General features: G+C 38.6%; 1 protein-coding gene across 2 annotated transcripts in view; it reads left to right on the plus strand.

The window, feature by feature from the left end:
• Window positions 1-4,199: 4,199 nt before the first annotated feature.
• Window positions 4,200-18,239, plus strand: part of COL11A1 (collagen type XI alpha 1 chain) — a 146,265-nt gene continuing 132,225 nt past the window's right edge. Inside the window, exon 1 of one of the 2 annotated variants that reach the window (XM_032191871.1) lies at window positions 4,200-4,618. In XM_032191871.1, coding sequence (XP_032047762.1) covers window positions 4,504-4,618 — 115 coding nt within the window. In that variant the 5' untranslated portion in view covers window positions 4,200-4,503. The remainder of the gene's footprint in view (window positions 4,619-18,239) is intronic. The other variant, XM_032191869.1, reaches the window with a different exon arrangement.

Below are 18,239 nucleotides of genomic sequence, written 5' to 3' on the forward strand. Positions count from 1 at the left end.
TGCCATAATTTTATCTCTGGAGGACTGCAGAATCTCGCAATAAATTAATACCTTGACACTTCGTATTTCAAACCCTGACTTAACCCTATTCTAATCCTAACTTTATGAAACCTGGCAGTTGAGTCCTAAGACTGAAGAAAAGCTTCACATGCCTTTGTCTTCCCTCCCAGAAAACTCGAGAGAGGCTCTCGAGGCAGAAAGTGAGATGAAGTAGAAAGGGAGGGGAACATATGAGCATACAATGGAAAAGCAGTGATGCCTACTGGGAGCAAAGAGACAGCAGCTACCAGAGGAGAAGCAGTTTCCAGCGGATCAGTTTAATTTTCCTGGCTTTCTAGGTGAGGACTTGAGCCTCCGTTATAATAGAAAACTTCCTTAAATACAAAAAGTAACCCTTGTTTCTGACAGAAGTTCTGGAAGAAGGATTATATTTATTTATGTACAAGGGATCTCACCTAAAGTGAAAAACAGTGTAAGTTATAGTCTTGCTTTTATCCAGACTTATTATCTTCATGATGCTGAGGAACAGAATGCAGTTTTTATAGGTTAAATTTTTAAACTCTCAATATTAACCATATTAAAAAGGGGATAAAGCCCTGCAGCAAAATAGAGGTGAATGTTTAGGCTCTTACCAATGACAGTCCCCATCTCACATTAGGAAAGCCTTTGTTTCAAATTGTTCTCATGTTGTTTGAGCCTTTAATTCCTAACGCTAACCTAAACACTAGCTTTATTTCTTACATGAGCCAACAGACTTTAATCTCTCATGTTGGTGTTTCCGGTGGCAACTCCAATTAGTACACACTCAGTTAAAAATCTAAGATTTTTTTTTACCAGAAACTGTACAAATTCTATCGTCGATATACATATAGCAACAAATATGCGTCCAACTTGCAGCCACATCATTCTCCTACCTTTGGAGCTGTGTAAGGGTATAAAATCCAGTCAGAATATGTTAACAATGCACAGCATGCAATGTCGCTGTATCTAGCCAGGCTAGCTTTGCCTGTGTTAACTGAAAAGGCTTCTTTGCATTCTAATTAGAAAAAAAAATAATAATAATAAATTAGTAATGCTAATGTTGTTATAGACTTTGGGTACCTGAGTTAATGTGTAGTGAACAATGTTCTTTTTTATCAGTTTCTTTTAATATCATCGGTCCTCCCTAGCTCTTGGGCATCTGAATGAAAGAATCAATGGACACTGAGCCATTCCCTAGCCCAAAGACTCGGGTGAGGAACAGAGAAAGCCTTGAGTTTGTCCTTCAAAATCTTAGGCAATGGAAGTGGGGGAGTCCAGTGAAGCTGTAAGCTATTACTGGTAATAGTAAATGGTCTATTACACTTCTTGAAGATAGAATCATAGAAATAAATGCTGTTGTTTATTCTGTTTGCATGCATGCATATACTTCTCTCCCTTGAAAAATGACAAAAAGAAACCTGTTAACATTTCACCTAGCAGAGGTTATTCTACTAATCTCCTATTTTCATTCCTCTCTTCTAAAAAAGAGAGATCTTTCTACAGGAGTCCACTTCACTGAAGCAGTGTAATTCACTTTTTTTCCCCCAGTACTATTGCACAACAGAAAACTCCTAGAAAACAGAAATCTGCATCAGAAATCAGGCAAGGATGCCTGATTCGTCTACCCAAATCAAAAGAATTGAAGTCAGGGACAATGCAGTGAGTGGTGACCTTTTTGACAAGCACTTATTTTGCAAAATTATTTTGTGTGCAGTGAACACTATTAGAGAAACTTTGGGTTTGAGAAGGTGTCAACATCTGTGTGAAGCTAGAAACACAGTACTTTAAGCCACGTCAGTGTCCCTGAGATACATGGAAAGCACCAAGAAAAGCATCCTGTTCTTTCCAGTGCATTAGTTATTCCCAGTGACATGGGAATAACGTCATATACTGAGACATGTCTCTACTTTTGCTGATGTCAAGCAATGTGCTAGGAAAAACACATTATGATTACAAGAGAGCAAAAGAACTTTATACAGTTATATTTCATCATGGTGCGTATAGTCTGAGGAAGGTGAAAGTGCTGCCCCCTGAGTTTCTTGCAAGCTATACTGGGCCAACAAGCATTTCCTTCTCCATAGTTTCAAAACCCTCCCCCTCTCTGCCCCAAAATACAACAATGACCCATCTGTGTACATACAAGAGAGCAATTCCTAATATTTAAACATGGACTAATCTGCCAACACTGATGTGTCAGACAGAAGATAATGAATGTCATGGTGCTTAGTCTTTCTTTTCACTAAAACTGTCTTGAAGAATAATGGGGAACAAGAAAGCTAATAAAAAAACAAACCACTATGGATCATAGTTGATTTGAAAAATAGCATTATTCTCTTCAGTTTTTCTTTGAAAACATTTTCATGTTTTAATCTCTTTCAGATTCAAGAAAGAGCATATTTCTCCTGAAATTACATTTAAGGGCTTAAATTTTCTACCAAAAATCTTTACAAATAATCTTATGGTTCTCATAGTGTTTATCTACACTTTGAAACATATCTACTCTTTGATATAATTTCACTCCACCTAGACTGTAATTACTTCACTCTGGGACACCTTTGTGGCAATTAAAAAGATTACAAACAACACCTAAAAAACAAACAAACAAACAAACAAACAAAAAACAGTTAAATGAAAATCAGTAGTACTTAAATACCGAATTTGATGTGCCACAAGATGAGGATCTTCAAGCACCTAAACTGTGTGTAACTTCTGTCTTGCATCCAATGAATGTGATAGTAATTTATTACAAATCTATGTGGTTTGATATGGTGACATTCAGAAATAACTGAACTAGTGCTAGAAAATGTGGTTCTGGTACTAGAATTAGCGTAGAATTAATACAGAATTCTACAGAACTGTATATTAATGTAAGCATTCTACCTGACCTGGATTAATACATTTTCCTTCTAATGCCTAGCACAGATCTAAAGTTTTAAGATGGAACGCTAAATGGTCAGCATTTAGTCCATGTTGTTCTGCTTGGGACTGACACAGGACCACATTGTAGCCATTGTAGCAAGGTTCAAAAAAAAGTGTCACAGGCAACATGTGATGAGACTGGATGTGGCAAGAAGGCTGGTGACAGAAAGATGTCTGATTTATAAACATCAAGAGAAAACTTGAAACTTTACAGCACGTGAGATTTTTTCAGTAACAAATATTAAGTGAAAAGAATAAACCGCCTTTTGGACTACCTACTGACGTTGAGAAGAAGGCACCAAAGGAATTAACTTTTTGTGTTTTAGGAAGCATCTAGTAAACCACTGAGGACAACACAGGTAGGGTAACAGTTCATAGTACTATTTGTACTATTAGTACAGTAATTAATTCCTGACTTTTGGGGAGTTGTATGTGGTTAGAGTTTAAGGCAGATGACTGTTGGACTAATTCTGAAGAAGTAAGTTTTCTACAAGTGGTGTAGATGTGGTATTTTGATGCTTCACCACTGCACTGTGGCTAACTACACTAAGTGCTACAACCTGGTGTATCTCTTCACAGAGCTGCACCCAATTAACATTGAAGGGAGCTTGGGTGTAACCATGCCTTACACCTTGGTCTCCTTGTTTGTAAACCTAATGACAATGCTAACTGTTAGAAAATCAAGGACAGAAAGAGCTAGGTGTATGATTACAGCACAGTAAAACAATAGATACTGTAGGAAATGGTAATACACTTATGATGTTTAATTCGATGTATAACAGTAACGCTTTGTGGTTAAACCATCTGTTTATTAGTTACTGTAACGAGTAACTACTACACTTTTCTACTGTAGCGTAGAAAGACCTCAAAGCAGGCCAGTTTTACAGTTTTGAGATGCGCTTCTCCCATAAACGTGACCACAGGTGTCCCAGTCAGGGCGCCCCGGGCGCTCTCTCCCCTCAGGCCCCGCTCTCCCCCGCCGCCTGCCCCTCTCCTCATGCCCGCGGCGTCGCCCCCGACGGCTCTGCGCATGCCCGGGGCGGGGGCGCTGGGGGGGCGGCGGTGCTCGGGACCGTGCCGGGACAGCCCGGCGGCATCCCCCGGCTCAGCCCCCGAGACCCCCGCCGGGGCCGCTCTCCGCGGGCGGTGTGGCGGTGGCGGGGCGGTGCTGCGGGTGGCCGTGGCAGCACCGCCATTGGGCTGCGGGCGGCGGGCGGGCTGTCAGTCGTGCGGCGGGGCTGGCCCTGCCAGCCGCTCGCCCAGCCCTCCGCCGGGATGCTGCCTTTAGGGGGATGCGGCGCTCTCCGCGTTTTGATTAAAGCCCCTCGCCTCCCGCCGGTCTGAAGGCAGGGCTGTCGGGGAGGACGGGGCGGAGCGGCCTGCGAGGCAGAGAGAGAGAGGGGCAGAGACAGAGAGAGAGAGAGAGAGAGAGAGAGAGGGAATCCCTGGTGGTGCGTCGCGCATGGCTCCATAGGAGACGTCCTCTCCGGGAATACTGGGGTAGCACGGAGCTGCTGCGAGCCGAAGGCGCCCGGGTTTAACTCACGCTTGCGGGCGCCCAGCATGGAGGTGCAGAGATGGTCCACGCGATGGAAAACGAAAAGGTGGCCCTGGGACTCGGCGGTGACCGTGCTCGTCGCCTTCGCCGCCCTCCTCGGGGCTGCAGAGGTCAGAGGAGGTAAGGAAGGGCCGCCAGCCGCCGGGGTGCCAGGGCAGGGCGGGGGGCACGGCCCCGAGCGCTGCGGGCCGGGATGCGCCGGCAGGATGGGGAGCGAAAGAAATGCGTGGATGCGGTGATCTCCCGTCAGCGCTGTAGAGCGTGAGGTTTTCAGTCTTACTGACCCCAGAGCCTCTGTGCCGCTGAAGTTCCCCAAGCGGCTGCAGAGCAGCGACAAGGAGCCCCCTCCCCTGAGGGGCGAGGACAGGGAGAGCCGGGCGTGGAGGCTCCCTGCTCGGTCTGCCTCGATCTCACCTCGCTTCTTTTTCCTTTGTAAAGGAAAAAGGGGACGAGACGGGAGGAGCAGACCTGCTCGGGGCCGCTCTGGTATAGCTGGGTGTGAGGTTGAGGTTTTTATTTTTCGGCATGTCTGACATTCACGAAGGGGTTTAACTTACCGCCGCCAAGAAAGGTCGAATTCTTGCGCGTTTATTATCTTAACGAGGTATTTCTCCGTCTGAACCTCTGCTCTTTCAATCAACGGGCGCCGCAGGGGGAGCGCAGTAAGGCGATGAGGGTTTCCATTCAAGCCCATTATACCTGGGGACAACCTTGGCGGTGTCAGAGCCGTCAGGGCTTCTGCCCCCTGCTGGCCCCAGCTGCTGACAGGGACCGGCCGGGGTCACGGCTCAGCCTCGCGGCAGCCCCCGGACCCCGGTGGGGTTGCACTGAGGGCGAGTTAACTTTGCCGAGCTGCAAAGGTCCGACTCCTCGTCGCTAAGTCAAAACTAAATCTATTCAAGAAAAAAAAAAATCTGTACTCAAAGACATGGTAGAGTTTTATGCAGCTTTTCACGCAACTGCAGTAGAATTTTCTTTAGTAAGCAAGATTTATGTAGATTATCTCTTCATTGGTGTCCAACATATTGTGTAAAGTTGAATAAAAATCTAAACCCAGGCAGTCCGGGGGAAAAAAAAAAAAAGTTATCAGGTACTCTGTGAAATATTTTCAGCAACATTTGGCACAGTAATTAGTTTTTAGCTGTTTGGTAACTAAATTAAAAATGAAAAAGCCCTATTAAAAACCTTTTCCTCTAGCATTCTTTATAAGGGATACTTCAGAAGTAATACTACAGTCTTCTCGCGTTTGTAGAAGCACTTTGAAGAGAATTTGGTACTTGGAATACTGTATTCTCTACAAGTTCATTTGCTTGGGGAGCTGTGTATTTAGGGCTTGCTCTGTTACTGAAGTCAGAGTATTTCCACTAACTATAGAGGGAGTAGAATTTGACCTAATTTCCCTAATGGAGTACAAGGGAGATATTTCTGAATCATCTTTTATGTATTCTAATCTTATTTAAAGTAGTTCAAAGATAAAGTAGGATGTAATGGCTAACTTTTGAAAGTAGGTGAGGGAAAATACTGAGAAATAATAAAATAGTATACTGTAGCGGGCAAACAATATGACTAAATGAAAATGCTGCAAGGGTTGACCAGGGTAAAATATGAATTTTTGCCCTTATAAATCCTGTTAAATTGAATCCAGCATTCTTCAACGGTCTTTTCATAAAAATATCCATTTGTAAAGAAATGTAGAGAAAAGTTCACTGTGTATTCATATAAGTGTGAATCCTACAGCGGTGACTTCTTTTTAAGACAACAGAATCTGTTCCATTTAGAGAAACCTCAAAAGATTCCTAAAATTCTTGTCCGTCTTTCAAGTTGCTTTATTTAACACAGAAAAGAAAGAGAAGTATGAGGTGTCCGTCACAGCACCAAGAAAGGGGGTGTGAAGGTCTCTTTGAGCTATTTGTTGTTTTGACAGGAAAAGTTACAGAAATTAGAAAGAACTGAATGGGAAAGCTGGTGGTTCATATTTGGTCAGCTTAGTGCCCACCAACTCTTAAGAAGCTCTTTTTAGAAAATATTTTTGCTTTATGACTCGGCAAAAGTAAACAGCATTCAGTATTTTAAAAGACATCCTTTGATTTCCCTTCCCCTTCCTCACCTTTAATACTAAACCTGTTGGTAATGTGTTTGGAATGAATAAACTCATTTAGTCAAAATGGCATGGCTTCAACGCTATAAATTTTTTTGTAAGGCCCTGGCATCAATGCTCTATTGTGATACTGATTTAATTTTCATGGGCTAGAAATGAAAAATCAGACTTTTTATTATTTATAAGCTTTTTAAGCAACTAGAAATCCAGCTCTTACTCTGAGTGCAAGAAGTTTTAAGAATTCTTACTGAAAATGAATCTGTGAAGCTATATATACGGTCTATATATACTTGGGACCTTCTGTGTAAGTGACAAGCAGGTTGGTTTCTAGTATACCAGAGATACTTTTTACAGCCATCTTAGGAAATACAAAGGTTCCTTGTGCTTCCTCAAACAAGCCTGGAAACTGGTGGGAGTTCTAGGTGCAGAAGGAATGCAGACCTGGGTCCACCAGTAATGGCAAAAGGAGTTTTCTTTGTGGACTGAACATTATTGCTCAATTGTAATTGCTTAGTAAACTTCCCTGAGGAGATGTGGATCTGTTTATAAAATGAAAACTGTTCAATGTATCTGATCACTCTTAACCCTGTATTAAAAGAAAAAAGAAATAAAAAAAGATATTTTAAACTAAAAAAGGATGAATCTCTTCTTAGAACCATCGGTGATATAAAGCACTTTTGCTCATAACTGATCAGTTCAATTTAAGGTTGAAACAGAATGTGAAACACTTAATTTTTTCTTTTACAGTGAAACAGTTTTGCATGTTAATTTTGGTCGAATAAAATGCTATTAACCTTCAAAAACAGGGTATATATATCTTTCTCAGATAAACATTCACAAAAATGATTAAATCAAAGGGAGATTTGACTGGATTCAGCTTGTGGTCCTAGCTGATATTTTTCTGAGTCCCAGGGATCAGCAGGTGAAATGGTCCTGTCTTCCCAGTATAGTGTAAAAGAGACTTGCATGCACGTATCTGTTTTACTACATAGTATAAAATATAGAACTTTAAAATTTATTTTGAAGGTAAAATAGTTATTTCAACCTTAGTAGCAGACATCTGACAGAAGAATGAGTGGTATTTGTTTTAAGTTCTCTAGAGCATGAATCTTTGTATTTAATTTAGAAGGAGACTTCACAAGGATCCCAGAAAGAACTATTCAGACTGCAGGAAGCTGTCTTTTTACTAGCTCTGCAGAAAGAAAACTTGCATATTTCTCAACCTCAATTTTGTGTATATCTAATGAATGTATGAATATAAGTACATATTGTATATACACAAAGGTTCAGTGCTTTTGGCTTGAAAGCATCTCTAGCTCTAGCACCTGTTATTGGAATGTCACTAGAAAGAAAAATTTTTGATGTAAATTTGTCTGGTGCTATGGCGTTTTGTGATTGCTGAAAAAAAAAAAAGTGAAAATGTTGTTAGTACCAGTGGCAGTTGTAAAATGTAGTAAAGAAGTCATTATACTCAGTATTGCAGTTGTCTTGCCCAAAGTTATTTGGCCTCCTCAAAATAGGGCCCTTAATTCCAACAAGGTTGCAGCATAATAAAAGAGCCCTGACACTACTGCTGAACTGAAGTTATACCTAAAACATACTGGAACAATTATGTCTCTCCTGGATTTGTTTTGTACAGTGGTGAACAGTAGGGTTTCCATCTGCCAGCAAGATTAAGAAGTTGCTTTTCTCTGTAGAGCTCTCTGTTTCTTTTCAGAAGAAATCCTCCCAGCATTGGTTATTGTTATTCTGTATATTTGTTGCTAATATGGGGAAACTTGTTTTCAAATTTCAATTTTTCACCCAGAGCTTGGGTGAAATATCAAGTGAAGGATAAAGCCTCTCTTTCTGAGGATGAAGTCTTGTGCAGTGATACAGATTTGCTCTTTGGATGGACCCAGTAAGACAGCAGCCACTTAAAAGGAATTAGGTGAACACTCATGCCTGTTGAAAAGGCTTATGACTGTACCACCCAGTAGTAAATAACAAGTTTACAGACTATAAATGTAAGGATTAATTGCTGACCCTGTTATTACAATAGTAATAGAATCTGACAGTACTTTTTTGTTTTGTTTTACTACATTATCACACATAAGGGGTTGTAAAAATCTTTGTAAATTCTAGGTCTGGGGCTTGACTGTATGTCAAAGTGGTAATGCATACAGTATGTGAAGTAGAAGTTATTTGGCAGAGCTAATCTTAGGGAAGAAAAGTGTTTACCACAAAGCAAGTTGAAAGGTAAATTATAAAATATGATTAAAAAATGAAGATTCTAATCCTGCTATGAATAAGACACTGGCAGCCTGAATATGAATTAATTGCAGTTATAAATCAAACCATGGTCACTTTGTTATAGTGTTACCATAACCTAAGTTTTATTCACTCTGTCTCCTGTGTGAGGATAAGTTATCAAGCATTCTTGGTAGAAGAAGATGGGGGAGGGGGGGAACATTTGAAGTTTTGCAACTTTCCTATCTATTTAAGTAGTTAAGCAGTAGTCTTGCTAGTGTCAGTAGGGTATAGAATTGGGACTGGTTTTCTTGTTTTACTATCAAAAGGAAGATAAAACATTTTGCTGTCAAAATCTTTGACATCAGTGAGAGTAATTTCTGAGTTGTATGGTTAATAAAATTCATTTAATTGTTTCTCTAGGGAATTAAATAGAGCTACTTTAAATGGCATCATTTGTAAACCTTGTCCTTAGCTGTGCTTTGCTTTTCCAAACATATTTCATTGCTTATAGTAATGTAAACACAAACTGACAATGGACATATGTTTGACATTTGAAAATTCATATTTGTTAAGAGATATTTCTGAAGTCTATTAGGATTATTTCCAAATAAGTAACTTTGTTTATTTGAAATGGTAATAGAAACAGGATACTCTGGCAATTTAATACTTGTTTCGCTGATTTTCACAGTTGGGAATACTGTCTCCACCATCTTTAAGAAACAAATTTCTTGAAAGTTTACCAGAGGCCTCAGCATAGTTAGACATTTGGGCTGCAGATCTGATATGTTCTGCTGTTGTGTGAAGTAGGAATAACTCCACAGAAGTATTGAGATGGATATTTTAACTTGCAAATTGATGGATCAATAGAGGACTACACCAGATAAATTGGCTCAGTCCTTTGTAGCTAATAAATGAAACAATTTATGGAATCAGGATCAGGTCTTCAGTGTTCAATTGTAGCCTATCTTGCTGAACAAGTGATTCAGAAGTTTTGCTGATACAATCTTTCTGGTCTCAAAGAAGGTTTTCTTTTAAGCATTGAGAAATGTGTCATGCAAAATGAAATGACAACCTCAAAATCTAGGTTACACTCTAGAGTTGTGTAAAATATCAAAAGCCAGAAAGAACACTTCTTAATTTTTGCTGAGTACTTCAGCTAAAGTAAGCCTGCAGGTTAACCTCATTGAAGGTATGTAGGCAAGTTTCCCAATAGTCTTAATTTGGGGTTTGCTTATTTATTTATTGTAGGAGTATTGTAGATTGGTCTTTAAAAGGAGAGATAATGAGTTGGTGAGTATCAAAAATAAGTCCCACGTATGCATAGTCTGCTTTTATTTTCTTTGAAAGGCTAATATGCATTTAATATGCTTGCAGTATAGGAAGAGAATGAAAACTTTCCAAATAACTGATGTGGATGCAGAAGTTCTGAGCAGTTTTGCACAAGCCCTCTGTTGGCAAAACACTCAATTATAGGCCATGTAAAGCATTCCTGTATGCATCTGGATAATCTCTAGTTCTTGTAGGCACTCAGTATGAAAGCACCTTCCTCTAAATATACCACCAGCCAAAATCCCAATTAAATGATTCATTTTAAAGATAACATGCAAGAAAGCTTTTAATATGTAAAACAGCCTTTCATTGGAAAATATGTCTCTAGAAGAATACATATGGGCAATATACATTCAGTTAATCTCACAAATTTTTATTTGGCTATCTAAGGGGCAGACAGGGTGGAAGCTTGATTTTCACGAGCACTATGTAATTACTTCAGGAAGCTTCATGTTTATACTTAGAAGATGCTCTGTGTCCCACATTTGTAGTCCACAAAACATAATATGTAGTTTTGTAAAGTCCTTTGGTTAATGCCAATTAAAAGTATTGACACTGGGCACTGCAGATCTGATGCTTTTGGTGCTCGTTCCCAGAATGCAGTCTTGTTCTGCTGTTCTGTTCTGGGCTCTCAGCAGTGGGCAAGGAGATAGGCAGCTCTCAAACTGACAATCCTAAAAGCACTGAGGAAGTACAGATCTGTCCAGAGCTAGCTGGTAGGAAATGCTAAGGGCTGGAGAGTTTCTGATCCTCTGGTGCCTGGATGACAGGACTGCAAGGAATCATTGCTTGGGATAGACAGACTAGAGCCTGTGGTGAGAAGGCAATAGCATCCATTTCTTCTAAGAACTGGGGAGCTCATTGAAGCATCTTGCACATAATGTGCATTTGAATTCCTGCTTTTTGACATTTATTCCTATATTAGTGAATAACAAACAAAGAACACAGTCAATAAGTACAGAAAATAATTACCTCTATCTCTGTTTTTAAAAATTATCCCACCACAACTGCCCACAATGACAATAACTAAAATGTGCAGTGGTAAGAACAAGAATGAAAATATTCCCACTGTATTAGTAATGGTGCAAATTTCTAGTAATAGACGGGTCTTGCACTGTGTCCTAAAGATCAAAAGCCTAACAGTTCAGCAAATCCAGATTCTAACACTGCTAATGAAGACTTGTGTGTTGACCTTCTGGGAACACGGCAATAGTTCTTGTTCCCTATGTTCTAGTAAACTTAGGTCTACCTGGTAAACGAACCTGCTTGCTGTTGTTGTCAGAATCAGAAACTGGCCTAATAATTAGGGAAAAGGAACATGAACAGAGGAAAGTTATCAGGTTTCACAGAAAGATAACTGTTGAAACAGCTTGACAAATGGTAGCTTAAAACGAACAAACAACTACTATGTAGAAGAACTTTGACACAGTCTGTATTTAAGAATGTTTTTAAAAGAAAAATGTTTCTCCTTTTTTCTAGCCTGTCAGCTCTGTTCTGAGAGGTCAGCAGCAGAAACTGATTACTGGCCACCCCTTCATATGACTTTTTTTCTTGTTCATAAAAATACTTTCAGCTCTTACATTATTTAAGCTATTAGCCTCCTAATGAGTGTAAGTTAGAAACCATCATCATAGTAATTTTAATTTTGACTATATATAATGCATGGAGAGTCCTTAGAATGAACACTTAGAGTTATGAAGATACAAAATTTTAAGAAAAATCACTAACTGTAGGCTATTATGCCTTTAATAGGCAACATGGTTTCAAAACACTGAGGAGCAGCCAGTACCTTCTATTTAAATTCCTAAATATACACCTAGAAATCTAACCATAAATTAACCTATTTTGGAAGTCTTGCCCACAAATACAAGAAGGCTCTTCATCAGTACCCACCAAATATGCATACATGTATGTTAGCCTACCAGGGTATAATAGCTGCTACTTTTTAAATGCTTTCTCATAGTAAAATAAAACTGGACTAAATTTAAAAACACACTCCATTTAGAATGGAAGATGAATGTTTCAACACTCCTCGTTTTGCAGTGGTTCCATTGGAACAGATTGCTGGCAGAATGAAACGTATTTCCATGGAAAAATATGAAGTAGAGTAATAGTAATTTAGAAACGTTAGTCTTACTAATTTATCATGTAAAGTTCTTTGACTGGGGCAAATTAAGCTCTTTTCTATGCCAGGGTTGTATCTCACCTGTTATGAGTTACTGATTGTAATTCTGGGGCAATCACAGATACATTTTCACTTTCACATTAATCAGAAGAAGGGGATTGGTGAAGAATAATGATAACTTAGAGGGAAAATCAATACTGCTTATTACATATGAAAAAGGAAAAGCCACCGTTATTGAAGCTATTAAAAGCATAGCAAACTCTTGCACACTCAGATTGCTAAGACTTATCTACGTGAAGTAAAGACTATTTTAAATGGAAATAAAGCAAACAGTATGTCCACCAGCATGCATTTGGGAGTATCTTGTAAATATAGGTGAATATTACCTTTAAATAGGGAAGGGTCATTATGCCTGGGCTATAAAATTAAGAGTTTTAAACCCAGGAGTTACCCAATCAAAATTTAAAAATAATAGTATTTCAACTTCTATGCTTCATTAGGCACTCAAACAGAAATACATTTTTTCTTTAGTCTAAATGATTGATCCCCTGAACAATTTCTTATGGGAATGAATTGTGTAGCCTGAAATTGCCACAACACTCACTTTCCTGTCAGTCCCGGAGCATTTCTCTTTTAGGCCTGATGGCTAAGTCCTTCCTTCTGAAAGTACCTGAGCTGATTGTTTTCCTCTGCATATCATATCGTGAAGAAAAGTCTCTCAAACAGTTCAGCCTAAAAGTCACCAACACCTTTAACTGCAGCTAAAAAATGACTTTCTGTACTGTTCATGGGCAAAGAACAGATGTCTTATTTGGTATAGCCTATCTAGAAAGGTTCAGGGCTATATTCAGTCCTGACTGAAGCCCCCAAGTAGTTTTGCAGCCCATTCTGTTTAGAATTGAGGACAACTCCAGATGTGGAACTTGGTTACAGAGTTAATTAGCTGTCCATTCTGACTTTCTTGGTTATTTCTGAAGAAATAATTAAATTAACTCAGAAAAACAGCTCTCAATTCAATGAATTACATCTTTCAATCTACATGTATTCCAAATCTGCTGAGGACCACTGCATGCATCTGTGGTAGGATCACTATAAATGTTTGATCTCATAAGATTTAAGACATGAAATACTAAGTGAGAAATCGGAGTGGTTCATGGAACTGACCTATAAATGGCTTCTCAATAGAGCTTTATGTAGGAAAGGATCATTAGAAAGTTAGAAATCTTTCTGATAACCAACTAACCTATATAGGTCAGAAAGAATTTCTGCAGAAGCATTATATAAGTATGCTGAGAATTTGTTTTTCTGCAAATAAAAAAATCTAGTAATAGAGTGTCCAGGTCATCTGCTATCAATGAAATTATTCCAACACAGAATTTGTCACAAATTAGTTGACAGCAACAGACTAAAATTACTAGTAAGATGCTGTGAGCGAAAGCTGATAAGCATGGTAAGAAACAGGAGCTGAAGCGTTTCATATGCTAAAGAGTAAATTGATACCAACAAGTGAGCTGCTTTGATTTGCACATGATTTGGGAGAGAATGTTTTACTTATGTGAACCACTACAGCTCTATTTGCAGTGTGTGTTAATAGCCTAACTTTTACATACCCATCATTTGCATTCATGTCATTCAATAGATTTATATATTGTATTAATATATTTATTATATTTGTATATGATTTGAGTAACCCTATATGAAAACTTATTTTGTTTTTGGATCGTTATTGCAGTTGGTCAGTAGCTGAAAATTATAACAAAACAAAACAAAAAAAAAAGGTCTGTTGTAAATCAAAACACTTTTATAACTACAAAGGCATTAAAATAATAAACCCTACAACATGATTGTTCCTATTACCTAGAAAGGTAGTATGTTGTATAGATGTTACCCTTTTATCCAAAGTAGCTGCTGCTGGTGTAATTCCAGAGACACTTCTGCTACCAAAAGTGCTAGATGCACTTTTGATACATCTTTTTTTTTGTGTGTTCTGTACAGTTTGCCTTTGAAGGGTCAGATGGGTTTTATAATAATGTAGAATTTGAATGGTGGCTGCTGGAGCAAACCCAAGAAATTTTATTGCCTATCACCATGATCTCATTACAGAGTGAACACATACTTTATACACTAAGAAGATATGATTAAACACCACTCATTACGATCTGCCCTTGAGTTTAAAAATCCAAGCATTACGATCCAGATTGGCCAAGGCAAATTCTCCTGACTGACACAACTTGTCCCTGTTTTGCAGCATGTATCCTTTGGCACATGTGGCACATATGAGGCATATGTGGTCTCCTACAAGAATTGTTATCATAGTGAGCTGTGGATGCGCTAAGCATTTATACTGAAAACTAAGGTCATCCCTTACAGAAGGAGGCTTGATGTGACATCTTGAATAAACATCATCAACACAGAATGTGTATCCAAAGGAGTTCAGTCTGCATTGATGTACAGCTTCTCAGTCCTTCATTCCCCTAATGTCATAATCTGCATTGTTATTATCCGGGAACCTTCTCAACAAGCAGTTTCCACCAAAAGAAAGGGAGAGCCATGTTATTGAATAAATACCAGCTAAGATTAATAGGGATGATATATTGTAGTTTTTATTTCCATTTAGAGGTTGTGGAATGGAATGAAATGAGAATCATATTTTTAACTGTGAATATATGATCAAAATGTAGTCTAGATTTTTACAAGCACTCTTTTGAGTCTATGATGACTATTTTTATTATTAAAGCATTGAAGATAATGCTCTGCCATAGGCTTTAAAATAAATGTGTCATTGTATGTATAGGAAGTCTAGGTTTGGAAGTGCTAACCAGAACTGGAAGTCTGGTTTTATGTACATTTTCCTCCTCTTCAAAAGCATGGAAAACACATGAGGTTTTCCTCATGTAATTCACCTTGAAAATCTGTTTTGACCTTGCAGTGTAAAAGTGTGATCTAGGATTCAGTTTATAACTACTTACTTTCATTAATTTCTGGATATTCCTTATTCATTTGGCAGGACCAGATCAGAATAAAATTACTGTGCTCTTGGTATTATTTACTGTTTTCCTTTATTTCCAGCAGAGAGATGCTGTCAGAGGTGGATTTTTCTTCTTCTTAAAATGCTCTTACACATATTTTGGTACCATTTAAATTGTCTTAGAAGTTCTTATGTTTTTGTCAATCTAGCATTGTCTTGCTGTGTTTTTCTTCCATATGAGGTAAAATAGGAACCTTGTGCATGAGAGATGGGGAGGGGAGCAAAGGATGATTAAATATGGCTAGTGTTTTATATTTAATATGAAATATGTAGGATCAAAGGTTCTCATCCATACCATTATAACTGAAAACTTCATTGAGTGAATAGATGTACTTAGTATTTATGCCACAGTAATGAGACCAGAATTTTGCTCTACAAATTGAAATATTGCAAATTGTAAGTTATTTCAGGTCTTGAGGTATTACACAACTAGATTTTTCTTGTAGTTTTCTTTTGTACTTCTTTTCTTTTGTACTTTTTTTTTTTGTTTGTTTTTTTTTTTTTTTTTTTTTTGAAAAGCAGGAACTTACACTGGAGCTATCTGATTAACAGGTTGGCATAGTTGGCATACTGAAAGATGCTCGTACATGCAGGATCCTATCTCACATGCTTCTGCCTTCTAAGACTGATTTTTTTAAAGTATTCTCCTTTGTCATTGCAGAAAGCTCAGGCACTTTTAAACTCTTTTTCTCTGGCTACTACTGCATAGTGTGTTAGATGTGCAGCTTTCACTGCCACTCTGTTTGAACTCTGTTTTTTGAATCAAAAATGTAAGCTGTGGAGCTCCGTACTATGATATTTAATGTGAAAAATAATCTCTTGCAGTTGGTTATCCATCATGGAAACAGAGCAGAACAGCAGCTCACTTTTTGATTTCAGTCTGATCCTGGGGGGTTGGTTGGTGTGTCTCAAGGAGACAGGCTTCAGGCATCAGTTCAGCGTGGCCATGAACACCTGCATGAAGAGAATGACTTTCAGTGTCTGGATTTTGCATTTTGGAAAACTTACTATGGCATGCACAGTCTGTTTTACAAAACTGATATCTAGGATTCACAGGGAGAATTGACTGTAATCCAAAGACTGGGGAACAGAGCTTTTTAAATAATGTTTATCTGTGGGTTATTTCTTTGCTATCTCAAATCTTAGTACAAAATGGATGAAAAAGTATTACATCGTATATCATTAATTTTCAATTTTCTTTACTCCTCTTCTGAAAAAACTATCCAGGGACATTAGACTAGGGAGTAATCTAGGTAAACTGTGTTGTGCACTGTGAGGAAGTTCTTGTGAGAGGCCCTATATCTGTCAATATCTAGGTTAAATTAACAGTGCCCCTTATAAATACAAACTATAACCCTAATTTGTGCATCATGCAAGTAGGCAAGTTGCATGGCCTTAGCATTGGTGCTGTTTCTGGCTGTTTCTTACCATGTGTGGGAGAAGAATGCTTGAGAAGAGGCGGTTCCCAGGAAGAGCTGAAGCTCCCGGGTTACAGTGACGCTGAGCACTGCAGAACCTCCAGAAACTGGCAGAGAGAACTCCCAGTCTCACTTGAGAGCTTCTAGCCTATGTTCTCCTTGACTGTGTGAGTTGTCTTCTTATCTCTTTACGCTGGTCTTCTAAACAGGCCAGTTGTTGGCTGTGTGAAGTTTTCTCATCTTCCTTTACACTTCAAATAGGTTGCCTCTGAACAGTAGGATCTAAGCTCTACTGTTTTTCAAGACCTCTTTATTCTGACTGGATTCCTACATGTGTGTGAGCTTTGGGGCATATTAAGAGTAGCTGTGTCTGGTGTATTCTGTAGAAGCACTGTGCAGATGATCTGAACATGCACAGTGGGCTTATCATGAATCTTGAGACTAATGTCATGCCAACCTGGTCAGGGCTGTACCAGCTAGGTTGCCATAATTTCAGAAAATGCAGAAAAAAACTGAAATTCACCATCAAAATTTCTCCTAGGAAAGAGGATGCATCTGAAGAAGCCCAAAATTGTGGCAGCTTGGCCTGCAGCCTCCCACCTGAAATATGGGGCTGGTTGCACCATATCTGATGAGCCTCAAGCCAAGGATAGATAATAGCACACACAAGAATGATGCAAAAACACTTAGGAGGAAGGAGCACAAACTCAGAAATCCTGTTGTGTAGGTTATTATTTGAGACAGACTGATTATCTTTTTTGTTTAACTTTATATGCCTTGTCTATTCTATTTAGAAATGATGGTGAACTGACTCGTGCTTTTGCTATTAGTATTTCTTGACTCGTGGTTTGTGGAAATAAATGTCACCTACAGACTCTTAACAAATGTTCATTTTTGTTATTTGGAATTTGTGGTTTGAAGATTGCTCTTTTCTATTATTATTCTGTTTCTTGACTGGAAGACTTCTTAGCAGCAGAACTAGTGTGGAGTAATGAATAGTCTTGTTCAAGGGTGAATACCCTTCCAGTCAGCCAAGCAAGGAACAGCCATTATTCTAAAAAAAATAATGAAGAAAAAGAATCTGGTACAAATTACAGAAAGAGCAAAGGAAAAAAGGAATGTACCAGTGGTTGACTTATACAGCGACTTGGAATTTTTACTGATATTTCCCGTGACTGGTTCTACATTACTTTACTGGTTCAAATTATTACAGGTACTGCAAAAATAGACACAGTTACCAGAAAACCATGTGGCAATTTCTTCAGCATGGTAGGAACTTCAGAATTGTGTGGTATACCTGTAGAGAATACGTTATATTCTTCACAATTTTTCAGACAGTACTTAACAGAGAGGTAAGGCTAGTGCTTCTGAATTTGCACACTCCTGAAACTTTACTTTTGAAATGTGTGAACATACTGAATTTGTAGGATATATGGATCTTAAGTAACTGAGTTAATGCAGGTGTATACTATATCATTCTTTCAAAATGTATTAGCTTGTAATAAACCTCA

Source organism: Aythya fuligula, chromosome 8, assembly GCF_009819795.1.
Source record: "Aythya fuligula isolate bAytFul2 chromosome 8, bAytFul2.pri, whole genome shotgun sequence".
In the NCBI taxonomy this organism is placed as follows: domain Eukaryota; kingdom Metazoa; phylum Chordata; class Aves; order Anseriformes; family Anatidae; genus Aythya; species Aythya fuligula.